Source organism: Seriola lalandi, unplaced genomic scaffold (genome assembly GCF_002814215.2).
Source record: "Seriola lalandi dorsalis isolate HSWRI2012SDOR001 ecotype SW California unplaced genomic scaffold, Sedor1 jcf7180002054898, whole genome shotgun sequence".
NCBI lineage: Eukaryota > Metazoa > Chordata > Actinopteri > Carangiformes > Carangidae > Seriola > Seriola lalandi.
Genome location: NW_019525450.1, coordinates 4822799 through 4849415, shown reverse-complemented (window position 1 = coordinate 4849415; position 26617 = coordinate 4822799). Strand labels below are relative to the sequence as shown.

General features: G+C 41.8%; 3 protein-coding genes across 4 annotated transcripts; 1 reads left to right on the top strand and 2 right to left on the bottom strand.

Moving 5' to 3' along the window:
- The first annotated feature begins 1077 nt into the window (after positions 1–1077).
- Positions 1078–6893, top strand: larp6a (La ribonucleoprotein 6, translational regulator a). Its single transcript, XM_023429608.2, has 3 exons — positions 1078–1871; positions 3703–3901; positions 4853–6893. The coding sequence occupies exons 1-3, from the start codon at positions 1093–1095 to the stop codon at positions 5948–5950; spliced, it is 2076 nt and encodes a 691-aa protein (XP_023285376.1). The 5' UTR covers positions 1078–1092; the 3' UTR covers positions 5951–6893.
- Positions 6894–10555: 3662 nt separating this feature from the next.
- tm2d3 (TM2 domain containing 3) lies at positions 10556–14524 on the bottom strand. Its single transcript, XM_023429750.2, has 6 exons — positions 14366–14524; positions 13632–13733; positions 12895–13055; positions 12433–12607; positions 11937–12012; positions 10556–11823 (listed from the first exon to the last, which is right to left on the bottom strand). The coding sequence occupies exons 1-6, from the start codon at positions 14469–14471 to the stop codon at positions 11658–11660; spliced, it is 786 nt and encodes a 261-aa protein (XP_023285518.1). The 5' UTR covers positions 14472–14524; the 3' UTR covers positions 10556–11657.
- A 714-nt stretch (positions 14525–15238) lies between these two features.
- On the bottom strand, positions 15239–26369 carry tars3 (threonyl-tRNA synthetase 3). 2 transcript variants are annotated; one of them, XM_023429714.2, is made up of 19 exons: positions 26015–26369; positions 25634–25720; positions 25320–25507; positions 24907–25030; positions 24625–24749; positions 24172–24289; positions 23728–23792; positions 23544–23622; positions 23282–23428; positions 21652–21750; positions 19484–19650; positions 19189–19351; positions 18858–18995; positions 18278–18355; positions 18083–18183; positions 17458–17562; positions 17138–17210; positions 16888–17002; positions 15239–15598 (listed from the first exon to the last, which is right to left on the bottom strand). In XM_023429714.2, exons 1-19 carry the CDS (start codon positions 26333–26335, stop codon positions 15450–15452), a joined length of 2442 nt encoding a protein of 813 aa, XP_023285482.1. In that variant the 5' UTR covers positions 26336–26369; the 3' UTR covers positions 15239–15449. The 2 variants fall into 2 exon arrangements, with proteins under 2 accessions (XP_023285482.1, XP_023285483.1); XM_023429715.2 differs by having other exon boundaries at positions 25320–25504.
- Between the last annotated feature and the right edge of the window lie 248 nt (positions 26370–26617).

The window sequence follows — 26617 nt, the reverse complement described above, 5'->3', positions numbered from 1 at the left end:
TGGTTCTGGATTTGTTTCCAGAAATGCTGGTGAATTTAACGAAGCAAGGCAGAATAATGAGTGCGAGTTGATTGTAGAAAAAATGTTTATTTACACTGGGAACAGTTTAAATGAACCTGCTGACAGACTCTGTCACTTGTTCTGAGAAAATAAGTCCAAAATGAGAAACTAAATGCCTTCAGATTATTTGTTGGTAAAACTCCTCCTTACCCCCTCTCCTCCCTCTTTTCTCTCACACATTGTCTCCCATTGTACACTAACTGGAGCACTGTATGGCATGTGGTGCAGAGAATGAGTCAGACTGCCCACCAGCTGTGAGCCTGGCCTACCAGTGGGGAGGAGTAAAGATATTTTATGCAGGGCTGGCAACGGTGGACAGCATTGGTGTGGGTGATTTACAGGGTTATTAGGATGGAGGCCAGCAGCTAGCAACAAAAATGGACTTGACGAATAACCTGCAGAGAAGTATTCAGGTGACTGTAATTTGCTCCCAGACGAACGCCTGCATATGGTCCAGTGCTGCAAATCAACATCAATGAAACGAGTGATTATGGAAATGAGTTCTCCACTAGAGTTATATTCCTGGCAGTGTGGAAACAAGGCTTTGAAAATTGAAAAAATGATTTAGACCACCTTTTGGGAACACTAAATTTACAGACAATATAACTTGTGATATGACAAAAAAAAAAGTTTGAGGAACTCATGGACTCATGACCTCAGTAATTTCAAAATCCTGGGCCAAGAGTTGTGAACCAAATCTGAGAATAAATATCTTACTGCCTAATCTGAAGCTCTAGTAAAGCAGGCTACTAATGGTTTGCAAAGCCTGGCTCGCCTTCCATGACACCGACTACTAATTCATGTGTTTCCTCCTTCTTTCAGGCACATGCACCCCCCCTCCCCCTCCCCCGCTTGCCACCAGATCTGAAAGCCAATTATCCAATTAGCGGCGTTAGAGAAGGGGTCGTCCTTGCCACGTCAATTTCCCACTTAGCGAGGAACACGTGAATTAGTTTCTCTACTTAGACACATGTAAACGGGCCATTCGTGTCCTCACAGAAACACTGTGTGTGAAAAAAGAGAAACAGAACTATGCACGCTTTGGTGAACGCCTTCATGCGCTGCCTCTCCTTCCTCTTGCCTCCCTCTTGGCTTTGTGTCAGCTTTTGCTTGTGGGTTGGGAATGAGTGCGAAGAGACGCTGCCGCGGCCCAATCCCAGAGCTCGTTTCAAAGGCAGAAAGCCTCCTACATATGAGGAAGTAGCAGCAGTAGCAGCAGCAGCAGCAGCAGTAGAAGCACAAGGAGGCTCCACTCCGTCGGTCTCACCAGGTCCAGGCTGCGTCTCGCTGGCTGCTACAAGCCCCGCTGCTCCTCAGGGCCCTCCACCGGGTCGGATCTGGATCGGGGGTCTCTGGCGAGCCGTGGAGCGCGTCTTCGGAGCCCCCTGGGTCCTTCTCCGCCATCACTGGTGCCCGAAGCAGCGTCGAGCAGCTTTACGCACCCCGTATCCTGTCTGTGCCTTCGAGTCGAGCAAGATTAAGACCATCCAGGGAGGCGCTGCTGCTGCTGCTACAACCGAGGAGAGGAAGGGAGCGGGTGGAAGCACCTTGACTTATTCGAGGAACATGAGCGGTTCTGTGGGGATCCCCAGTCCGAGCCCACCGGTGTGCGCCTCAGATGCGTCAGCGGAGCAGGGCATCGGTGAGGTAATCACTGTGGATCAGCACTCGCAGGAGATGGGGACGGTGACGATAACAGTGGCCATTCAAGCGGCGGAGGACGAGGAACCCGAGGAAGTGTCATCAAACATTATTGACTTCCTCGGCGGCAGCTGCAGTGAGGACGAAATCGGAAGATATGACAAATCAAGGTTTGACTTACTTGAAGTTGATTGTCTTAATTAACCGCCAGTGGTGTTTTAGTAACAACAAGGTTAGTAAACTACAGGCTAAATTCAAGTCATTTACACTGCTTACACAAAAACCGTTTTCTTTTTTTATAATTTTGTAAATTTTATTGAATAAATGAGAAGTGAAACCTCTTCCCAAAATAGCAGGGTACAGTGGGTTTGAAAAAGCCTTTCCTCTTCATGTCAAGGTTACTGTAGCCCTGCCAGTCTATTTTCTGCAGCGGATTTCATACTGTATTGGCTCGTAACTTCAGCTGGTGAGCTGCCAGCACAGGAGCAGCAGCGTGGGTACAGTGGCATTGTTTAGTTTCGCTGAAAGAATGCCACTTGTATAGAAAGAGGGGCCACTGTATAAACACAAGTTTAATCCAGGCAGGTGTAGTTTAACACTCTGACAACAAAAGACAGTAAACAACAGCACAGTGTGAGAGGAGGACAAAAGATGCTCACAAGGGGGAGGTGTAAATCCTCCACACACACACAGGCTACTTGAGGGATCTCATTATTATCTCCTGGGTGGGATGGCAGGGAAGTGTCTAACCACCTGTAGGCAGCATCAGTGCTGTAAAACCATTCACCTGGGACAGAGATAAAGGATGGCACCTTCACTTTAATCTAATTCCCCTGCGTCATGGCCTGCTATTTTTATCCTCTGGCCTATAAGTTCCCTACTCAGACTACGTGTGCAAAGAGTGAGTCAGTGATAGGAAGGCCAGAGGAGAAAATAGATGGCACTCTCTCCCATACCAAAGCTTTGAGTTTGCTTGCAGGTCACACCTTTTTTTCCGGTTCTCTGGCACAGAGGGCTTCTGCAGCACCTGTGCACGTTTTTCGCACAAGGATTTATTTTAAGATCATTAACCATTATTGATAAAGAGGAAATGGCAGATTGTCAGCTGTCTACTGTTTCACTGAATATTCCTGCAGCATTCCTCCTGAGACTTTACAGTGCACCAGTTAATAGTGGCTTGAAGGTGAACTTCATCACAGCCAATTTTCCAGTATCTCTAAATCTCTTGTGTGCTTTCTTTTGATTCTCATATTTAAACATGGTGATGACGACAGTGATGGCATTCTCCTCTAAATGCTGGTGGTTGTCTGTATCTGAAGTCCTGGGGAAGCTGTGGCCCGTGCCAGCTGTGCGGTCAGCCGGCTGGAAAGCAGTTGAATGAGGGTGTGCTATAGGGAGGAGGCTGGAGGAAGTGATGAGTCATCCACAAATTTCATTCAGACCCTCACTCTAATCTGCAGGGCTACCTGACTGCGCTGCTTCACAGCTCCCGCCAGGTGTCTGACTGATAAAGCTGTGCCTTAAAACCCCTCAGCAATGCAGTGTTGGTACCATATTTTTTATGTTTTTGTAAATGGTGTGAAGGTGATGTGGTAAGCCACCATATTCTGTGTGGGAGAGAGAGCCTGTGACTCTGCGCCCTTCAGATGTAGAGGTCTTGGCAGTCTCAGGACTGGTGGGACACTGTGGTTCGAGGTCTGGCACTGAGGCTTGGTGACTATGGCTGGAGTCAGTTTGTCAACTGCTGCAGGGAAAATCTGGAAGAATGGAAGCAAACAGTCCGTCCATTTCACTCCAGCATGTTTCAGAGACAAATGGCAGGATGAGGATGTGCTCCTGCCAACAACTTGTTGTAAGCCTCTGGCTTATTGTATTAATGAAAGTGAAATGTGTAACAGTTGTAATGTTGGCAGTTTGGGATGTGAAACATTCTGCTGTTTAACTGGTGCATTACAGCAGAGTGTATGCTGACCATGATGCATGTTGTCTTCCCACACGCAGCGGGGCCGGGACCAGTGGAGGAGAGCTGGAGGAGGAGAGCTGGCAGCCCCCAGATCCAGAGCTCATTCAGAAGCTGGTGGCTCAGATCGAACACTACCTGTCCGATGAGAACCTGGAGCACGATGCCTTCCTGCTCAAACATGTCAGACGTAACAAACTGGGGTTTGTCAGCGTCAAGTTGCTCACCTCATTCAAAAAGGTAACCATGGCTGCAAAATTATAGTCTGGGAACACAAAATCATATTAATAATATTAATTATTATAAAATATTGAATCCCCTGTCTGGATAATAAGGGTAGAAAATTGCGCCCAAAGGCTTCGATATTATGAACTTAAGTATAGTGCACACGCACTAGGTGCTAAATTGTCACCTCGTGGCACATTATGTGCTTTTTATGAGCCAATAGTAATATTAGTCAGCTGTGTATAGTGTCCAACCACAACCAGTATACACAATATTTCTGAACACTGACCAAAATGTACACATGACATTGAAGCAAGGCTGAGGAATAAGCAGTTTTAAAATGTGACCCTGGATAAAGCTCCAAGCTCTTTGCCTTTTGTTCCCTATGACGTAGAGGCTCGTGAGAACTAAAAATCATGGATTGGCTGTCTCCAGTGTCAACATGACTAGTTGTTGTGGATGCAGTGATATTTTCATATTCTCAACAGCTGGTGCTACTTTAGCCTCATGCAACCACATTTGTCGGGTTGTGTGTTTTTTTTGTTTTTTTTTATCTGTTTATGCAACAACGGATCTGAGTACACATGGACACATTTTTGATATAAGCAAGGATTCAAATGTGAGCCTGGCAACACTGAGGTGATGCATTTTAAACAGGAGAAATTATACAGTGATGACTTGAGTAATGCAGGATGTTTTGGGTCTGTTGAATGGGTATAATGCCATCAGGTCAGTTATTGAGGTATGAGCACTGCTGATTGATCATGCTGAAAGACATACACATTTATTGTGTAGCCTTTTTTTTTTTTTTTTTTTTTTTTTTTTTTTTTTTTTAAATTGAGGTTTTAAAAATCTCAAAAGGAGAAGCTAACACAACGATCAAATGTGCGACCTATTGGTTATGAGATGGCACTTCTTAACCGCTTAGTATCTCACACATGTAACACCAGTATCGTCTCTTCGCAGGTGAAACACTTGACTCGAGACTGGAGAACTACTGCTTATGCTCTGAGACACTCAAAGATACTTGAGCTGAACGATGAGGGGCGTAAGGTGCGGCGTAAATCGGCAGTACCGGTCTTTGCCAGCGAGTCACTGCCGAGCCGCATGCTGCTGTTAAGTGATTTGCAGAGGTGGCCGGAGCTGGCTGCTCTCACCAAGGATAATGGAGGGAGCGCGGGAGGAGCTACTCAGCAGGAGCAGCTGATGAAGCTGTTGCTGAAAGCTTTCGGAACATACGGCGCCATCGCCTCTGTCAGAGTCCTGAAGCCTGGGAAGGATCTGCCGGCTGACCTGAAGAGACTGAGCGGCCGCTACACTCAACTAGGCACTGAGGAATGTGCCATCGTGGAGTTTGAGGAGGTGGAGGCTGCTGTTAAAGCCAATGAAGCTGTGGGGAGCGAGGATGGAGGGGCCAGTTTGCTAGGGTTGAAAGTGGTCCTGATTGGCACCAAGCCGCCCAAGAAGAAGGTACCCAAAGAACGACCACGCGAAGAGGGAGGGATGCGCAAGAGTCGCTCGCTCAACAGCAGAGTACGAGAGCTTCAGTACCACGGGGAGGACTCGGCCTGCAGCTCCTCCGAGACTGAGAGCAACCCTACATCCCCTAGGCTGGCCAGAAAGTCCCAATCCTGCAACAAGCTCAGCCCCACCACTGCAGGCATCAGCTTCCAGAACAATCACCTGAGTCCTGGTATGTCCCCACGCAACAGCCCTTGGTCCAGCCCCCGAGGCAGCCCCTGTCCTCAGCGCAAATCTCCTCATTCCCACAAGTCTCCCTTAGCCAGTGAGGGCAGACTGAGCCCTGAGCCTGGGCGCCGCTGGGCAGACTACTCCTCAGACAGTAGCCTCACCCCTTCAGGGAGTCCATGGGTTCAGCGGCGTAAGCAGGTGGCATCTCAGGAGAGCAGTCCGGTCGGGAGCCCGATGCTGGGTAGAAAGATCCAAAATGCCGACGGCCTACCGCCAGGCGTAATGAGGCTGCCCAGGGGTCCCGATGGAACCCGCGGCTTTCACTGTGTCACTGTTGGTGAGAGGGGAAAGACTGCTGCTACTCAGACTTGATCTGCGGAGCGTCTTTTTGCATTCTATGATTGATCGATTCCTTATCCCCCTAGAACCAAAATGATATTGGAATTTTGAGCTGTCCTTGGCCGCGTCGCTCAGCCCCCACCCCATATTTGAGACTGTGTAGATAAATTTTTGTTGAGTGCATCAGTTTTCAGTCTTTGTTATATTTTTATACGACATTTTGAGTTACCATGGTAACATTAGTGATTTACTAATGGAAATTTGAGTGAATGTAAATTGATATTGAGTTGAGAGAAAACTTTACATACACCATGTCACCTCCATTGCTGTCTGAACTTGTTCTACATGGGTCGGAGAAGGAACTCCACCTATATATATTTTTTTGTTTTTTGTTTTGTTTTGTTTCCTTGTTTTTGTTTTTTTAATTGAAAAGTGTCCTCTGTCTTGTGTGTAAAAGCTCACATTTGTCTGTGGATGGTGTATACATGTGTAAGTGGTGTAAGTTACATAGGCACATGGACCTGATAGAGATATCACCATCTGCCTTTCTGTATTTGTCTACTGTGAGTTCCATTTTTACATGTTATTTAAACTGAGGCCATAATCACTCCACTGCCATAAAGGTTGGACAGTTAAATGTGGACATGTTGATTTAGTTTTTTTGTTTTTTTAGTTTTTATTTAGCCTTTTTAATTTCAGTATTTTCAGTACGCTTTGACACTTAGTTGGGAAGGGTGTCTTCTAGCCCTGTAAATGTTAATTTCTTCAGCAGGTAGATGCTTTATTTATTTTTTTAGCTTTTATTTTATTTTTCTTTCTGGGCATAAATGTTTCCATCAGTCTAAGCTCACATTGAGGTTTGAGGGATGTTCAGGTCAGGCAGAATAGATGCTCTTATGTTCTTGCCTTTTACATCTGAGCTTGGGAATTTGTACAGTGCAATTCCTATTGTACAAATAAATCACTAAAATTGCAATTGGCTTGACTTCTTTTTTTTTTTTTGTTTGTGACACACTTTGAGGTAGTCATGATGGTCTGAAACAACCGTGGTCCAGTTCTTATTTTTATTCCAATATGTAAGCAAGATTAAGTGAGATACTGTTACCGTGCCAAGACTGTGGAAATGATTTCAGACTTGGAAAGCAGAATTGGCACACTGGTGTGTTTTTTAAAATGGACTGCACAGATGGGAGGATAAGAGTTGATGGATTAAAAGCGATATCAACCCTGTATGAGGGTTGTAAATGTATAAAATGGTAGAAAAGACCAGTTGCATAAGTAATTTATTCAAGTTGCTTGTGTTTGTATGTGTAATGCCAAAAATGAATTATTTCTCATGGTTTCATTTGACCATGTTCGGTGTAATTATGCTTTTTTTTTTTTTTTTTTTTTTTTTCAGTCAGGAAAACATTAAAAAAATATCTTGAAATGATCCAGATTGACCTCAAATGTATAACACCCAACATAACTGGTTGCATAAGTAGCCTACACATCACTTCAAGTCAAAATGCAACACCTTTTGATGGCAATCACAGCCTCGTCAACGGACATCCCCATTCATCCCTTTTCCGAGCTCTGTCAAGTTGCATAGAGACCGCGAGTGAGCAGCAGTTGTCGAGTCTCACCACAGATTTTTGATTGGACTGAGGTTTGGATTCTGAATTGGCCACTGGACCGTACTATTGTTGTTTTGAAGACATTCCTCTGGCGGTGTCTTGCTTCTAAAAATAAATCATCTCCTGCAGTTCTCTTGTAGACCGCAGCAAGTTTTCCTTGAAGGTTGGTCTGTATGTATTTTTGCTGCATTTCAGGTTAACATGTCCTGTCACAAGCCTTCCAGGGCCTGCTGCAGAAAAGCATCCCCACAGCATGATGCTGCCCTCACCAGACATGCTGCTGGGGGATAGTGTGTTTCTGCTCGAGTGCAGTGTTTGAGTCACCTCAAAACATTGAGCTTAGTAGCATGGACAAAAAGCTCACTTTTGGAAGGCTGTCTTAGTTTTTGTGTCAGTGTCAGTGCCTTCCGGTAAGCACTTACACAGATGTGAGTCAGCTACAGCAGTCACACAGTTGTTACACACAGTGTGTCGATCTCAGCTGTGCAAACCTGGGGCTCCTTTAGTGTCCATAGGCCTCTTGGTGGCTGGTCACATTTAGTTTTTTTGGGGCAACCTGTGAGGGACATTCACTCATGCAAATTTTCTAGTATCTTCCATAGCTTGGTGCTTTTCAATAACCTTGCTGCAAAATTGCCTGGAGTGTTCTTTTATCAATAAAATGACAATCAGCTGCAGAATATCCCACATACAGCTGCATGTGTCTTGTTAATCACATGCTTGTTAGAAACAACTGGCAACAGCAATGATGATTTATGTCATAGCAAATGGGGTGGACACTTATGCAATCAATTATTTTTTGTTTTATATTTGTTTATAATTTAGATCGTATTGATCCTATAAATGACCCTCTGTTGATTGGTGTCAAAACAAATGAATTGCAACACTGAGAAGAAAATGTGGAAAAAGTCCAGCAAAACCAAAAAGTCCAACGGCCTTGAACACTTTTTATAGGCACTGTAATTTGTGTCGTGTCCTCAGGTGGTATCAAATGCTTCTTAGCAACCGTCCAAGTGTGAGAGGAAGGAACACACAGTTGGATGCTCACAGAGTTGTTAGACTTTTAAATTCATGTGGTTGCAGCATTCTGTTTTGTTAGAGATGCTGTCTCCTGTAGGAGTGAGCATAATGAAAGGACACAATCTGTCGGGCAGTGTTGGACACAGAGGTTCAGAGCTGATGCTCCAAAATTTAGAGCTGCAAAGGGACTAAGTGGGATTGCGTAATAGTGGGATGAATAAACTTTTGTTCTCTTTGCATGATTAGCAATTCAAAACCAGGAAGTCGTGATACTGTGTGTTTTTGATAGACAGTATTTTGGTTCACTTCCCAACAGTATGAATAATGAGTATTTTGGATAAGTATTACAAATTTGAACTATTATTCTCATAAAATGAAGTTCTGTGTAATTATCATTAGTCATAGCAAATGAGAATATGATAAAGAGAGATGATTGCGAAACCAAATAAAACTGGCTATTATTTGTAATTGGCGATGCCCACTGATATAGGAATAAAAACTTATTTAGTGCAGTAACTAAGCTATTAACTCCAGACTTGATTTTTACCAGACATAATTCATAAGATGTGTTGATCAGACAATGTGTTAAAGAGTAAGGCTTTTTAGCTTTATTTCTGCTCAGTATTGTAGAATTTAGTTTAGTTTAGTCAGCTTTTTGTTCTACTAAATTACACAACCATCAAATTATTTATCATAGACAGTAAACGTAAATGCTTTTATCACAGGATCATTTACACATTTCTCTCAGTGTATATACACATATACTGTAAACACACCCATTCTGTAGCATGTGTTTTAATGTTATACCTACAGACAAGTAATACACAGAAAGACAACAATGATAGTGAACCACTCCATGCCTACACATAACCACACAGTATGAGTCAGACAAAGTGAGGTCATGCTGAGACAGTGGGTGGCAACAATCATAGGGGGTAAACTGTGAATGCAGGCTCGCAAAGCCATTTAAAGTGCAGGTTTCCAAAAGGTGAGAAGAATCACTTGTCTTCCTGCAGAATATGCTGTATGTAAGCATTTCAAGTCTTCTACTCAACTCTGACTATACTGTATGACAAGCACTTGCATCAGTCTGTGGGAGGGAGCTGTAGTGGCTGTGAGAGGGAGCTGTAGTGGCTGTGAGAGGGGCGGTGTCAAATTTGAGGAACTAGAATTAGGGTGGAGTGAATTTACAACAGCATCAGAAAAGCAGCCAATTGGAAAAGTCGACACAAAAGTGAAGAACTTATTTGAAAGGAAATTATTTTTTTCTCTCCCTGTCCTTTTTCTTTTTACCCTCACATTATGTAACGCGGCAAGCATGAATCGTGGAATTAAATGAAAGTGTTGTAAAAACTCGGCATAACTGATTTACTGAAATAACTATGTAGCTGTGAAACTGATAAGAATGTTTAACTGCCGTCTGCTATAGTCTGATGCCTCGCTCAAAGGCACTACAACAGCCCTAGTTTAGGAAGGGAGTGTTCCTCAGCCGCTACCTCACCCTTCTGACCTCCTTCTGTCACACGCCTGGGGGTAACATAGGCTTCTGGCAGCACTCACTGTGTTTAATGTGAGAAAAAGCACAGACATCTGTGAAAATGACCTCAGCATTCCTGTCAGAGGCTGCAGGGAGAACAGAGTTCAAGCAGAACGTCATAGCTCATGGCCCCTTGAAACAAAGCATCTATATTGACATGTTGCTGACCTCTTTTCAAGGTATTGATAAAGTATCAGACAGAAAACATGAGCAGGGTTTTGTTCAACTATGGACTAACTATGGAAACAGCAGTCATAACAGCATTTAGCCTCTTTAAACAACAGCTCGTTTACACATTATGCCTTCAAAATCCACAGGTCTTAAAACCTGACCAAAGTGTGCACTGGAGCAGTGTGGCCCCATTAAACTCTACCACAAACCACGGAGTAACATTTCATAACAGTTCTCCGCGGTTCTCATAGATTTAATGGAAATCTGTGCTGAGAGTGAAATTAAATAAACGCACATATTTCACAATTTTATTTACATAACTTAAAAAATGTCATTTACAGTGTTCCAACAAATTAAAATGACCTGACACTGAACACACAAACAAATTTACATGAAGTGAGAGGTGAACCAATTCGTGCCACACGGTCACAAGCAAAGATCTTACAGTGTTAGTACACAGAGAATACTTCTTTACAATGTGACGAATACTCATGAGTGTGTGGAAAAAAAACAGTCGAATGCAGCGGCTATCTCCAAAATCTCCAAAACTGGAAACCACAAGTGACTGCAGTTTGCAAGTGCAACACATCTGAAGTATTTCAGTATTTATTATGTACAAACATAACGGTCTTCAATATTGTCATCTGTGCATTTCCCAAAATGAGACTACATGTTGCAGTAGATGATGACGGTAATTATAGTACTTCAGAAAGACCAGGGTGTCATTTATGTAGCCCATGGGGGGCATAAAGTTGTAGTTTGCACTGCTGACTCAGTTTAGGAGAAACATGCAAAAATAACCGTCAGAATCATCCACAGGAGCAACTATCTCTTGTCAATGAAAACACCTGAAAATATTCCCTTCTGCATATTCACGCTTTCTTTCAGGACATAAATATTACATTTTAGTCTATTGTGTCTGGTGTCACCATAACAAGCTCTGTAGCCATGGTTACCATTTCAACCCCCCATTCATGCATTTACCTTGCAATAAGGGAGGAGCAACGCACGGCTCCAAGGTGACAGGATCTCTGTGAAAGCGCAGCTACACAGGACACCAGATCTATCTATATACCAGCATGACAGAGGCAAACCACCAGTTAAGTGAAACCATCCAGATAGACATATTCACTGGCTTGTCATTCCCCTGTACAGCTCCATCTGCAGAATCTCAACAGGAGATAAGTGCAGAATGATTGGGATTGAACTGATGGTTGTGTGGGTAGAGTCGTTGGTGTGATGAGGAAAACACTTCCTGCCTGTTAGCAGATGGGATGAGGACGTGTTGCACAGCAAGCTCGGGCAGGCAAACGTGCTAAGAACACAGCATCTCAGATCTGCGTGAGTGAAGAGGAAGAGGGCACAAACCATCCAGCCAAGTCTCAAGAGCTTTGCTTCAGATGTAGAGCGAACCGTCAGCTGGTCCCACATATCCAACCCCGATCAGAAGAACATCGATCAAAGTCCAAATACCCAGACCTCCAAAGCTGAACAGTTTGCCCAGACCCTCTCGCCACTGGCCCAGATAAAAGCGATCTGCCCCAAAACCACCAAGTGTGATGCTATAGAAAGAGATGAAAGAATAAACAGAGATAACAAAGTCAAAACTGCTATTAAAGCACACGTTTACTCAAAAATAATGATATCATCTTATCTTTAATGGTGGCAGGTTTACCTCAGTGCTAATGCTGTTGACCATTTGTATCCTCCAGTCCAGTCACAAAATAAACGTTTCAGAAAACGTCTTTTACCTAGAGAAGGAACAAACATTAAGTGGGCAACGTAAGACAGCCTTGATGGACATAACATTTTCCAAAAGAAATAAGCAAAACCAAAAACACAAGAACATTTTTAAAAAGACAAATTAGCATGACTGAAGTCCTGACTCTAGAGTACAATATTCACATCACAACATTAAAAAAGGTTTTACAACTACAGTATATGTACTTATATGTGTAGCAGCAAAATAAATGCTTTACTACATTCTTCTCTATATATGTTCACCATTCCCCTTTCTTTGTTCTAGGCAGAAAAAATGTGGTAATCTGTAACTGGATGAGAAAATCTCCCTTCCCCAAATAGCTGTCTGCAGGGCCTATACTACTGAGACACATTTGCTTCACTGAAAGCAATGAAACCTAACAGGCTTTACAGGAGAGCCTTTGTCATACCTAAACAATGTACATGATCTACCACGTCACAGGTGGCGTTGTAGCGTTTGCGCGGGCAGGAGACTGTCATACAGTTGGTGGAGTTTGAGCAGCGGTACTGGGATGGATCCAGCTGCCAGCAGAACTGACAGGTGATGGAGAGAGAGAAGGTGGTTTGCTGTTGTCCCGACTCTCCCTATAAATACAAAAACATCAGGTAATCATTACACAACTATTCTTTAATTAAAGCTAGTTCTAATTCTATCATTACACACTATACTTTGTGATGGGTACTTTTGTCAAGAAACATTGAGACAACTTCCAGTTTCAGAGCTGACACAAATGCTGCATGGACAACATGACCTTATGTTCCTTATTTCCTTTTTTTTTTTTTTTAAATGTATAGACTTCTATGTATAAATCTTCCACCCTTACAGTACCTTTATGTAGCAAGAATCTATCACAAAATGAACTGCTACTCACTATACAGTGAACCCCTTTTTTGGGTTCACAAGGGAAGGAAGCTGGTTTCCCATAGGTGCAGTTGTATTGGTAATTGCAGTGGATGCAATCAGCTGGAAGGCGATTACACAAACCCCCACTAGGACACTTGGAAGTGTGGTTCTCTTCAACTGCAGGGGACACTGCAAAAGAGCAAATACAGTATACAGAGAATAGAGTTACAGGAATTTTCCAAGTCAATCTTAGGACTTTATGTCTGGGATCACGGGGATGGGTGTGTCTGTGACTGCATTCCCCTGAATCTCTTGTCAACAAGGAAAGGCTGTGGGAGGTAAATGACTAACATTGTCCCAAACAAAAATGCCATCATAGAGTCTCTAAGTCAGGCCATTTACTCCTGATTGCTCCATTAAGGTTTCCTGCTGGCAAGCAAAAGAAAATTGTTGTTACTTTGTTGATAAGTCATTAACTCTTGAAAACATAGAGAACATAAAATCAACATTTACATTGCTGTGATAGAGGGGAGGAAAAGAAAATATCTATGTATGTCCGATTTCAAGTAGTCCAATCAATAGCAGCATGTTGTCAACCACATTGTGGTTACTTACTACTTTCAAATTTGTGTTATTATTCTCTAGATTTATGTCCTACATAATATTTTAAGTGCAGGTCCCTTTGACGTATATGATGTCATAGTGTTGTGAGCCCTGCTTACAGTCAGTTTGATTAATATTGAGTGACTTATACTGTACGTTTACCTGAGGACACAGCAGGAACCACTGGGCTGGTGATGGCAGGTCCATGCTGGGGATCTCTAGTGTAGAGCGGGTCCTGGCCAACATGAGGAGAACTCAGGTATCCTGACAAGAAACCAGACAATAAAGAAGTCATAAGATCCGAGTCCAACTTAGTCTTCCGCTATGGCCATGACACCCCCTATAAATAATACATATTGTTTTAATTGTGTAAATAAGTAATGGTCATCACTAACGTTTGCTGCATTTGCGTGTTAACTGACAGGCACGCTAATGCCCTGTTGTTGAAAGTAATTAGAAAATCTAGTAAATGTGTTAGTTATTGAATGATTATTATTTTATCTTTATTTCAATAAAACATCTGAGCTATTGCTTTACATTAACTTTACTTCTCCGAGGCGTTGACTGGCTAGTTACACCACTTGGAAATTGGCAGCGACAGTTAACTGTTGGCTTTTATTTACTCTAAATGAAGTACTATATAGCGTTAATTATCAAAAACATCCTGTTTAGCAACAACTGTAAAATCAGAGCTAGTCATTGCATCCCGTGTTTTCATTGCTAACTACTAGCAATGAAACTAGCTAAAGAGACACAAACGTCTGTGTTAGCTCGCTAGCTAACCAGTTATGCTAGCTCAGTGTGAGCAAGCTAACGTTATGGTACAACGACATAGCGTAAGTTAAATATACGGGGGGTACACTGGTATAAATCTGTGACCATTCAGATAAACATACCGTTAACACATTGTAAGACCAAGTCCATAAACAATAGGGTTATTATTCCGTAGGTTTTGAAGCACCGTCCCCGGTCCGGTCTCCATATCTGACAGATTGTGGCCATTGTTGCTACAGACCACACCGGAGCTGCATTCAGGGCATGTAGGAAAAAGCGTTTCTCAGCGATCCTCTGCTAGTCTGAAGAAAATTTTCTGGCTCTCTGATCATCAAACAAACGTCGTGAAGATGCCAGGGAAGAAGTATTCCGCTGACACTCAGCCTCAACCATTCATATACGTCCTACAGTAGGTCAAAACAGCAAGCACAGTAATATGTTCGGCCATCCAACAAACTAAATATTGTAATATAAAGAAACCCTGGGAGATCTTTGCATTGTTAACAGTTTCAATTTTATTTAAAAAAATCTTTTAAATTATGTCTTATTTGTGGTTAAATGTCTCGATATAAGATCAACTATAACTGTAAGCTCAGAAATCTGTTGGCCACACCAATGCTGTCCTTTCAAAAGCAACAGAGCACTCATGTGGAAAGAGGAAGCATCTGAGAATTAAATTTCACTGTCTGACACTGTGGTATGTTCCTAATCTGCATTACATGCTGTATGAGGACGAGGCCCTGCATTGCCCAACGGGTAAAGACAATCACTACCCCTGTTGAAGGTTGTATTTCCATTATTGCCTACTATAAATGTATGCATCTGACTGAAATCTACTGGCTAAAAGCATCTGCTCAGTTTCACGTTATTGTTTTGAAATGAATGCATCAAGCACCAGGATTAATTTCTGGAAGGCTGCATGCTTTTTCTCATGACATCTAATTCTTGTGAAAACAATCACTTCTGTTGTGAAAATAAATGACAGAACAAAACACTCACATTCAGTAGACATTTTATTTCTAGGGATCCCCATCAAGACATAGCTTTGACAAAACAGATCAGTGTCAAATTCACATAACTTTCTCTACTACACTTTCCCAGTACCACCTTCATGTGTTCCATCATTTCTCCCTTTACTGCTCACATGGCTGTAGTTCTAACAGTGAGGTATTCAAATGTGTGAGTCTGCTTTGTTCTCGGTCTTTATCAGAACTCCTCCTCTGCGTTTCGACAGCGGGATTGTTTGAGCAGGGTCAGGCGAGCCAGCACCTCCGCCACCGTCAGCTCGCCGTGGACTTTGTTGTCCCTCGTGCGCACATTGACGCTGTTAGTCATCTTCTCCTTCTCTCCGACAACTGCCAAGACACAAGAATACACAACAGCTTGACATGGGCCAAGTCACACCACACACACACACACACACACACACACACACACACACACACAGCTACCCTAACACATTCCCCACTTTAAGCAGCTGAATTCAACAACTGTGGGTGGTTAGCCCATTTGCTTTATAATTATAAATGTTTATTTTTACTCAATAAGATTGTAATAATGAGTCAACTGACAACCCATCAGTTAAAGGACTAAGCCAGGTTTTCAACATTTGCAACAATCATCATAATTTGAACACCTAAGGTTAAAACTGCAGATGGCTTTTTTTTTTTTTTTTTTTTACGTTTTTTTGGCATTTTGTCAGTACTATTCGATGGCTGACAGTAGAGAGAGACAGGAAATTAGGGGAGGAAGAAAGAGGGTCACAACATGCAACCTGAAATCAAACAGTGGACATGATAATGGTAAATGGAGTTCTACTTATATAGGGCTTTTCTAGTCTTACTGACCACTCAAAGTGCTTTATAATACTTGCCACATTCACCCATTCACTCACACATTCAGACATCACACACTGATGGAACAGTCATCAGGGGCAAGGCAGGGTTCAGTATCAAGCCCACGGACACTTCGACACATGGACACGGGGATCAAACCACCAACCTTCTAATCAGTGTACGACCCGCTCTACCTCCTGAGCCACAGCCGCCCCCTGACCAACATTCGGTTTTGTCGTATGAACCTTACCTATTATGCCACCAGAGACCCCTCAGATGGAGTTTTAAATTATGTAAGGCTTCTAAATCAACAATAATAAAACTTTAATAAACTAAAAGCAGATATGATCACATAATGTTTCACACCATGGTAAAAAACCTGCAAGATTTGAAAAAAGGAATCTGTTTGGCGTCAGTGTAAAATAAGCATAGTATGTGGAGTAAAAGTTAAAACATCTGAAATAACTGGATGGTTTTCAAATCAAAATGGCCTAATGATTGATGCTGTTTTACTAAACCTTAAGTTTTTGTATGGTGTATTCCTTTAAATTTACAGCCACTGAAACCCTTTACAGTAAACTTATAGTAAACTTGCCTCATAGTGATTAAAAATAGACCACTTAAAGTGAGTGGATTGCCCAATCAGTACTGCAAGAAAAGTGATTTTAACAATTTTATATTAATAATACAATAATACAATTGAGTAATCAATTAGATGTACTTTTGAAGTGATTGCTGGAAACCTTAAGAGCAGCAAAAATATGCTCTCCAATCAGTCAGTGCTTACATAGGGCAGTACATTTTCTCACCAAGAATGAAGTTGTATTGGGCCAACTGTGCGTTTCGTATTTTCTTGTTTAGCAGACAGCCAGAGTCCAGGTCAGCATCTGCCATGAAACCAGCTTCTGTAAACTGTTTACACACCTGACAGGTAGAAATAACATTCATTAATGTACGTCTCATGAGCGTTGTACAATGCTGAATGCCACTGAGAACTATTATCTGCATTGTTATGATCACTCTTAAATGTGGTCAGTGTTGGGGAGGCTGAAGACACACCCTCTTAGCGTAATCTTCACAGGAGGGGTTGACAGGCACTAACATCACCTGACGTGGAGAAATCCAAAGAGGCCTGGTGGATGGACAGATGAACGAAAATGAGACGATCTTCCCACTCATTACCAACACACAACACAAAATACTGACAAAATAATGACAAAGACCACGTGAATTATCTGTTGAAACATCACTATCAGACAGATTAAAGCAGTGGGCCATATAAGCATCATGGACTAAGATTAATTTAATAGGTTTTTATATTTAAAACAAAAGTTAATAAAAAAGTCCTCAAATCTTTGAGCAGGTTGAAAACACCTCACCATTTCCCTGCATAGTTCTCTGTGAGAATGGCAATCATCCTCTCCACTGAGCCCAAGATGGCACGATGGATGATGACTGGTCGGGCTTTGTCATCTCCATCCTTCCTGTAAGACATTGCATCAGAAAGATTATTCCAGATTCCTGTGAAATGTTTCCATATATACTGTATGTAAACTATGCTCATTCTTGGCCTTTCATATTTGTTATTGAGTTATTTGTCTTTAATCCAATTTCAATTTTATTTGTAAAGCACTATTTCTTACAAAATAAATTCAAATGCTTTAAAAGATCAAAAGAATTGTGCAATATTTCACCATTAACACTGCAGACCTTCTACCTGTACCTACTGGCTCTAAATCTGACTGCTGTCTGCTGTATATGATGCACATTGTTTTCCCATGCTGGGTTTACAAAATTAAGTTCCTGGTGAGATGACAGATTAACCTGTCACGTGCTCAGTGAGTTCAAATTTGAATACAACTCTTCACTTCTTAAGCGCACAACTGTGTGGAGCACAGAGCGCTAGCTGAGACGTTTTATTCAGGAGAGGATTATCATTTAATCTTTGGTGCAGTAAAGCACACGGACCCAGCAGTGTGTCAATGTTTTGATTAGGTGACTCACCCCACAAAGGTCAGGTTGAAGCGGATAGGCAGCTGGAAGTCCAGCTGAATGGTTGCACACTGGTGGTAACGTCCAATTGCATCTTTGATCTTAATGTCAATCTGCAACGGCACAGAAAGATTTACAGCACTTTCCAGGCCTCGGGGAATTAAATTGATTTTGCGTTTGGCAGGAAATATCTAGAAATGTTGTGACCTTGGGTCCATAAAAAGCACCGTCTCCAGGGTTGAGTTTCCATGGCTCCCCAAACTCATTCAGGCTGTTCTCCAATTGCTGTCAGACATGAGGCATAGGTTAACACATAATTCAAATCTAAACAATGAAAAGAAAATTACTGAAGCAGGCCAAGTCATACTGAGGTACACAACTAAGTACAGGACACACAATTCAGTCTGCACTTTGCACTGCCAAATGCACTTCAACATATACATTTTAAATATTTCAACTCATAACTGGAAACAATTCATAGTAGAAAACAAGCAATGTCTTGAATAACAACACAACACCTACAGAAATTCAAACAGACGTCACCATGACTCATAAATCTGATACTACTGTATGATTACACAGCAGGAAACTAACTCTGTCATCCACGATGCCAAGTAATTTATTTGCTAAAAACTCATGTGCAGCAAAGTCCCATTCATATTTAGAAGACAAAGTCAGATCTTTAGCTGAATAGTTTTAAAAGAAAAAAAAAAAAAAAAAAAATCAGCTGGTAACTGGAGTTCATTTTCCACCATAAATCATAACAACAATGCCTGACACAGTTTACCTTCTCAGCCTGGTTCCACACAGAAATATCACCCAGATACTTCTCTGGACGAGTGGAAAGGTGAAGCTGGAAGGAGAAGCCAAACACGCCGTAAACACAGCGGAGGAAGTCCAGACAACCTTTCATCTCTGACTCAATCTGTATAAAAAAACAAAAAAAGAAAAGATGATTCAGAATTTAGGAAATGACTCAAAATAAGCAGGTATTTCTTTTTCAAAATGTTTTTCACATGTTCAAAGACTTTAAAAAAAAAAAAGAAAAAAAAAAAATCAAACAAAATGCATTCCTTTTATTGTCCCAGAAAAATGTTAAAAATTCCTGATATGGTCACCTGGTCCATCGTGCAGAAAATGTGAGCGTCATCCTGCTGGAAGCGCCGGACTCTGGTCAGCCCAGTTAGTGTTCCTGACAGCTCGTTTCTGTGGAGGACGCCGAAATCTGCCAGCCTCAGAGGAAGCTCCCTCCACGAGCGAGGCCTGTGGCTGAACATTAGACTGAAGGACAACCAGAGAGAAGGAAGTCAACTGAATGTGATATATAAAATACTGTATTTACTGTTAGATTTAAAGCATTTGAAAAACATTTTATATATATATATATTTCCTCTCTGAGAGCTTTAAATTTACCAGTGCCCGGGGCAGTTCATTGGCTTGAGAGCAAATATTTCATCTTCCACCGGGAAGGAGAACATGTTTTCGCTGTAATGTTGCCAGTGTCCAGATGTCTCCCACAGTTTGCTGTTATAGATGTTGGGGGAAGCTACTTCCTGAAAGCCTCTTCTCCAGTACTCATCCTAGAAAAACAACAAAACCACATAAACAAGTTAAGCACAGCAGTTGGCCTGCACAGGTACTTTGAGCTGAGCTGAATCATGACTTCTGGCACAAAACCCAAAGCTACTTCAATGGAAAGCGGAACCTGTGGGTTTTATTTATTCATTTGTTGTCCTTAAGCAAAACATATAATCTCCAGTTGAGCTGTTTAGCAGCCAACAGTAGAGGACTGGTATAAATGGAAAGAGTTCAACTGTGAATATGAAACAGGAAGGTGCTGAAAAGGACTGTGCGTGCTCAGTCAGCTTTTCCTGAATAAATATGATTTAACAGAAGAAGAGAAGAGGAGATATAAAACCTGAATGCCATGTGTTGAAGGACAACTGGCTGCATTTACTGCAACTTTGCCATTGCAGTCATTAGAAACCAGCCTCCAAAAGCTACAACTGTGAGCAGGTTACTCGACTACTACCCAGTAAGTTCTCACTGTGAAATGTCGAGAGAAAAACATAGCATGCTGTCCTCCGCCCACCCCCAAAACAGTGATAACAGACTGAAGTGATGTGATAACAGTCTTGCACCACTTCTGTGCAATGTATGTGAGGCCTTCTTGACTTTGTCCAGTGTGTTGGTGTATGCTGTGAAAACCTTTAAGATGTCAACACATCTCTGCAAATACGTCAGAGACAACTTCCTGTACAGTCACTAAACTCCAAATTATTCGGAAATTTAAAGTTTGCTCAATTTTGGATAAGAATCTGATCTGCTGATGACTAAGAACTTCTGCTTTACCTAATTACCAAATGTGTAAATTTGATGACCTCTCAAAAACACAAGTTTGTCTTTAATCTAAAAACACTTTATGGGGGACATGTATTTGGTATTTGACTGAAAAAAGCTCTGGCCATAACTCTGACTACATGCAGCAGTCGGGACTGGGCCAAGCTTTTCTGGGGCACTGAGGAGAATTTAAACTGATTGAGCTGAACTAAACTACTCAGGTCACCGTTATACTCACATCTTTGAGCTCCTTGGTAATTGCATCTTTCACTTAATGGTTAGCAGTCTGCATGTCAATGAGGCGACAATCACTACAAGTACATTGCAAATGTAAAATATGGCCTGAGCCTGATTGACATCCCTGAAGTAGTTCTTTTTATATAGAAGCTGGTGAAAAGTTCTGTTTGTGGGATTTCTTTAAAGGCCCCATATTTTACACTTTTCCAGTGTTTTATTTAAAGCGCCAGAAACCATCTCAATGTAGTTTCACATCTCCTCTCCAAGGAGCTCTAGCAACAACAGGTCAGTGAGCCTCTCTTCTGATTGGCTGACTGTTTTCTACCAAATCCTGCAAGGTTGGATGGTGGATCGAGATAGTCCTGGCTTGGGGCATTGCTGAGAGTGGTGACTGCTTTGTTGTGACATCATAAAGTTACAGAAGTCCTGACAGCTCATTTTGAGGTTCAGTTTGTGAATACAGGCTGTGTGCATTGCTCTGTGCATTGAGTGCTTTGATACTTTCGCAGTATTAATATAGAACCTAGACCTGCTTTTGTAATAAAAAAAAAAGACATGGAAATTTCACTGTATAAAATATGGGCTCTTCAAAATAAATTAGTGTTCAGTGACCATGACAAAACTTCCTCAATGGAGATCCCAAAATAAGTATTATATGATAACAACAAAACAGTCAATATAAATCATGATTGACAAAATTCTTAAAAGCTTATTAAAATAATTAAAAAAAACAATTCAGGATCTCTACAGACAAAGCTTGCTATGTTGAAATCACAAGCAAATATTTTGTAATTTGAATAGAACATAATGATCTGCCTGTCTAGAATACTGTAGGATGCAAGACATAAAACTAAAATAGCCAATGGCAATCAAAGTCTTGACCTCAAATCAAACTCATCTTCATATCTCTTTAGCTATATTCTCTTATTTTGGCTATTCTTAAATTGATTGAAATATACTGTAAATAAATTAGGCATTGATAGGCATTAGGCCACCATTCCTACCCTGATGAACTCGGTGAGCGTGTTGTAGATGTAAGCTCCGCGCGGCAAGAAGAAACAACTTCCTGGGCTGAGATCATGGAAAAAGAACAGCTCCTGATCCTGTGAATCATACAAAGAATACATTTTAATGACTTCACATATCCCTTATTCTCTGCAGGTCAAACAAACAGCAAGAAGATGCTCTATGCACAGCAGGGAGTTATCCAATCATCACACAGTGGGCCATCCATCCAGCAACTGACTACTGAAAAAAGCTCAATGTACTGAGAGCGTGGGGAGAAAAGTAACAGGTTTGGTGTGCCCCGGTGGCTGGAGAGCAGGATCAATTGTTTCCTTTCCTTTCAGACTCTGGAGACAAATTTTATTCATTTCCCCCCTAAAAGAAACTAAAATACAATATTTCATGGGTTCAGCAGGTCCAGCGATCTATGATTTCAGTGACAACCTTGGATTGGACATAAAGGAGAAAGAGACTGACTCACAGTGCAGCAGGCAGGAACAAAAGAGGAACCTTCAGGGAGGAACACAGCGTTTCTGTCTGAAAACAACGATTAAGCCTGAGATGAAGCCATGTCTTACTTACTGGTCTCGGTCCTGGTCAAACCAGACCATGACCAAACAGGTTACCATGGTAACTTAGGTCCGACTTACTTAAACCTCTTTCATGAAACAGAATTTACTGAATATTAGCCTGAATTACTGCAATAAGCCTGATTTCACTGGTAATCTTGCTTTATGAGAACACCTGTCTGGAGGTCATTTCTATATTTTATTTCCTCGACACACATGTCAAATGTAGTGAAGTATAACATGTCCAATCAATTTCATGAAACCGACACAGCCGGTTCTCTGCCGGTGTATCTGATTGGTTCTTTTTTTCACTTCATTGCTACTGGGTAATAAGACTGGACTGAATCTAGGAGGTTTTCAAAATGTTTTGCTTCCACGATGCACAAAATGAAAATGGTCAGATTGGGATCATACCACAGAACAACATCTTTACAACCACATGCCACTTTTGTCCCCTCCCATGCTGCTTCGGCAGCAATGTCTTGACTCTCGCATTTAATATGGAACTGTGTTGTAATCAGTGCTGATTGAGGTGCTGCCGCCTGTGCCTCCCAAGCTGAGAAACCAGCTGGGGCCCTCAGATGACTCACAGTTGTCTTGAAAGTGCAAATACAAAGAAACACAGTGCCCTCAGCTGGTGCAAAGCAGCAACAGACAATTTAGTGCAAAAAAACATGTTTTTCATGTTCAAATGTGCGACAAATAGGTGAATAGCTGAAGCTGATGGTCCATCTGAGTTTTTGGCCCTGACTGATTCTGTCTAGTGGAATAAACTAGGGAGACTGTTTTACTTTACTCAGCCCTCTCTGAAAAAAAAAGAAGTTGTTTCTGTGTGTTGTTGCATGTATATTTACAGTTAATGTCTAGAGACTGTATTCTTGGTCCAGGTTCATTTCATGGTTTCACCACATCTATAAAACCACAAACGTAGACTCTCATGAGGAAAAACTCCTGCTAAAACCTCAAAGAGATGTGTCATTATATTATACAATTACAAGTCGAAATTTGTTTCTTACTGGGTTTCAGTCTCAGTCTTTTAGGCCTGCCTATAGTGACTCACTTTGCCAATTTTGCGATGGTCTCTATTCTTGGCCTCCTCCTGAAAACGTTCCCACTCCTTCAGCATCTTTGAATCCGGGAAGGAAATCCCATAGATCCTCTGTAGTGTTTCCATGTCGGAGCGACCCTCCCAGTAAGTGGAGGAGTTCTGATGACAGAGGTAGAAAAGAGATGAAAATTAACTTATACACCCGTTAGCACAAAGTGACTTTTCTAGAAATTTGAAAAATTAAATGATACACTGTGTGTATTACTCCACATACCTTGTAGATCTTCATGGCCTTGATCTTGCCTGTATGTCTGACATGGGGACCTCTGCACAGGTCAATCAAGGGCCCACATCTACCAAGGATTCATAAGTTACACCACAGTTAGCTTTAGAAAGTACCAAAAAAAATCCAAAACAAAAAACAACATAATCTGTTTTTTTACTTATAACTAACTAACCTGTAGACTGTAGTAGTGGGGGTGGTGACTTTCTCATTCAGAATGCGGCACTTGAATTTGTTGTACTGAAAAAGACCTTGGGTAAGTTATAAGTTATCCTGGGCAGAAGGAATATTCACCACAAACACAACATTGTTTGTCTTGATTTAAAGATTTCATTGTGCTTTTTGCCAAATCCCATGCATGCAAACAGCGGTAATGAGAGGTAATAAGAATCGATCAGTCTGTACATGCATCGACAGTTTATGGCTGTAGAGTGTTGTTTTCAAATCACTGAAAACAGTTGAAGAAACAGTAGCAGGAAAGTAGTTTATCACCATACAGATTTCCAGTTTAATATTAATTATTACTCTAAACTGGACAACTGATATGCCATTCTTAATTCTTCCAGACAAGGGGAGGATCCTGAGAGCTGTGAGCAGATATGAGTGCTCTCTTTCTCACCTTAAACATCTTTAGCAGTGTCTCCTTGCTGATCTCAAGCCTCTCAAAGGGCTGTTTTTCCTTCACCACAGCCTTACACAAAGTCTCCAGGTCCCCGAACTCAGTACTGGACACACCCCTGGAAACAGCAAACATGTTCCACTCATTACAAGCTCTCATGGTCGGTGCAACTCTGACAAGTATCATGACGTTTCTGTAATTACCTAATCACGTTTGACATGATGATCCTGGGTTAGAAAAATTAAAAGGTCTCTTCTTTTCTCCCGACAAAGCAAACCCATCAATAACTGATTCAAAAAGCAGTGAAATACATAACTAAGACTAGAATCTATAAACTTGTTGATGATTTTTTTTTTTAGACTAGAATTCATGTCTGATAATTATAAGCTATTCTGGAAAGATTGACATAGATAAATCTAGCAAGACATTGACAGTGGAGATACTTTTACTCACTTTTGTCCATCCAGGAACATGTCATAGTAGAAGCCATTCTCTATCGGGGGGCCATAACATAAACAACCTCCATAAAAATGCTCCATTGCCTCCCCCAGGATGTGAGCACTGGAGTGCCAATAAACCTAGAACATGAGATGAAGTTTAGTCAAGTTAAAGCAAGTTTGTTGTTGTGGACGCTGTGGCTTAGACTGAGAGTGTGAAAACTGATTTACAGATCACAGATAATGCAGTACAACAGAATACATCTCTAATGTCTTTGAGGATGTTCTATGTACTCACAGCCTGAGCATCCTCATTGTCAAAGCGCAGGATCTCAAGAGAGCAGTCCTGCTCAAGAGGTCTGTCCAGGTCCCAGAGCTCTCCATTCACCCGAGAAATCACAGCATTGTCAGCCAGGCCTTGGCTGAAAGATGAAGTGCAAGATAGTTGTCTCAGCAATTCTGTGTCCAAATTGAACAAAGTGATTTAAATCATAATGAAAAGGAAGAGTGAAAACAACATAACATTTGGTGGGAGGGGGTTGGGGTTGACATCTGGGAAACATATAAGAGTCAAGTGTGTATTTTGTGCCATACAATTAAAAGTTTTATAGGTAAATAATGAATTATATTAATCATATTGGCAGCCATTAGTTGAGGATGCAACTGTACACTGAACGTTAGAAGATCACGGCCAGCTGTTTAAGCACCAACCTGATATCAGAAGCAAGCTGGTATGGTGTGGTGACCCAAGCCTTGCCCGCCACCTTTTGTCCATCTGGCAGCTCCACAGTAATGGGCTTGCTGTGCGCAGCTTTCTTTGCCAGCAGGGCATCGCTCTCCTTCTTCAGCTCCTCATAAAGGCTGAGGCGCTGTGCAATGTATCCTGGCCAGGCCTTCTGCTACAGGGAAAAATAGGCAAAATATTTTTTTTGTTTTTTGTGAGGAACTGAAATGTGAGTTATGTCCCTGTTGGTTGAATGGGTGAGCAGGGTATCAGGATAACTTCAAGCTCCTGTAACAATCACCTCTTTCCCGCCTCCATCTCCATGTCCCTTATCCTGCTTCTTCTCCTTCTTGTTCCTGTCACCCGGTTTGGTATCCAGAGTTGCCACCTGTCAACAAACAGAGTCTTTAGGCATACAATAAGCTCTTATCACCATTGCCTTCTGAGTCACACTATGAGCCTGTTATTAATGTCACTGGACATGCTCAGTATTCAAAGTGTGCACACAGGGAAACTGAGTGGGACAGCTATTTCTGGAAATGTGGTAGTATAGATTGTCATTTGGCTTCACTGGACAGAGGCCCGCTACTCATAATGGTGGAGCACTACTATTACTACATCATATCACAAACTGAGGGCATTTAAATTGGATAACTTGTCCTCCCTGAGTCTTTATTACTACCTTATTATCAGCTCGGTTGTTTGTCTGCTTCTCCTTGCTGGTGTTTTTCTCCGTAGCTTTGCCACACTTCGCTCCTTGCTGTTTCTTGCCCTGCGCCCCCTCCAGCTCCAGCTCCGCCTGCAGACCCCGCCGGAGGTGGAGAAGCCGGTACCTAAGCTTGTCGTTCTCAGTCCGCAGACTCTCCAGTTCCGGGGAGACGACCGTAACACCGGTGGTGTCCAGACCCCGGCTTAGTCCATCCCGAAGAGTGGAGATTTCCCGGGTGAGGACCAGAATTTGCTCCTCCTGGGCGGCCAAGCGTGCAGCCAGGCACTCCGCCATCTTTAAATGACCATCATTTCCACAGTGACAGCTAATTTCCGGTGAGGGTTTGTTGAAAATAAAAGCCTCGGTTAACCAGAAATTCAGTCAATAAATACATGAAAATTTAACAAAAATTGCTTAATTTAATATTAATGGGTCGTCAGAATATTACACTTATTTCTAATATTGTGGATGACTATAAAACTTATAGTATAATAATATAACTTATACTAGAAATTCTTATTTCATAATTGCCTAAATCAAACCAACGCAAATGACAAATCAAATTTATCTGGAGAG

Excerpts from the sequence above, each read along its gene's own strand:
- tars3 (XM_023429714.2), bottom strand. The coding sequence starts at position 26,335 with ATGGCGGAGTGCCTGGCTGCACGCTTGGCCGCCCAGGAGGAGCAAATT. Across the intron at positions 25,031-25,319 it reads CAGCTTGCTTCTGATATCAG|CCAAGGCCTGGCTGACAATG; the intron begins GTTGGTGCTTAA and ends TTCATCTTTCAG. Across the intron at positions 18,356-18,857 it reads TGTGGAACCAGGCTGAGAAG|CAATTGGAGAACAGCCTGAA; the intron begins GTAAACTGTGTC and ends CATGTCTGACAG.
- larp6a (XM_023429608.2), top strand. The coding sequence starts at position 1,093 with ATGCACGCTTTGGTGAACGCCTTCATGCGCTGCCTCTCCTTCCTCTTG. Across the intron at positions 1,872-3,702 it reads GGAAGATATGACAAATCAAG|CGGGGCCGGGACCAGTGGAG; the intron begins GTTTGACTTACT and ends TCCCACACGCAG. Across the intron at positions 3,902-4,852 it reads TGCTCACCTCATTCAAAAAG|GTGAAACACTTGACTCGAGA; the intron begins GTAACCATGGCT and ends GTCTCTTCGCAG.
- tm2d3 (XM_023429750.2), bottom strand. The coding sequence starts at position 14,471 with ATGGCCACAATCTGTCAGATATGGAGACCGGACCGGGGACGGTGCTTC. Across the intron at positions 13,056-13,631 it reads GGTTCCTGCTGTGTCCTCAG|TGTCCCCTGCAGTTGAAGAG; the intron begins GTAAACGTACAG and ends GCTCTTTTGCAG. Across the intron at positions 11,824-11,936 it reads TCAACAGCATTAGCACTGAG|CATCACACTTGGTGGTTTTG; the intron begins GTAAACCTGCCA and ends CTCTTTCTATAG.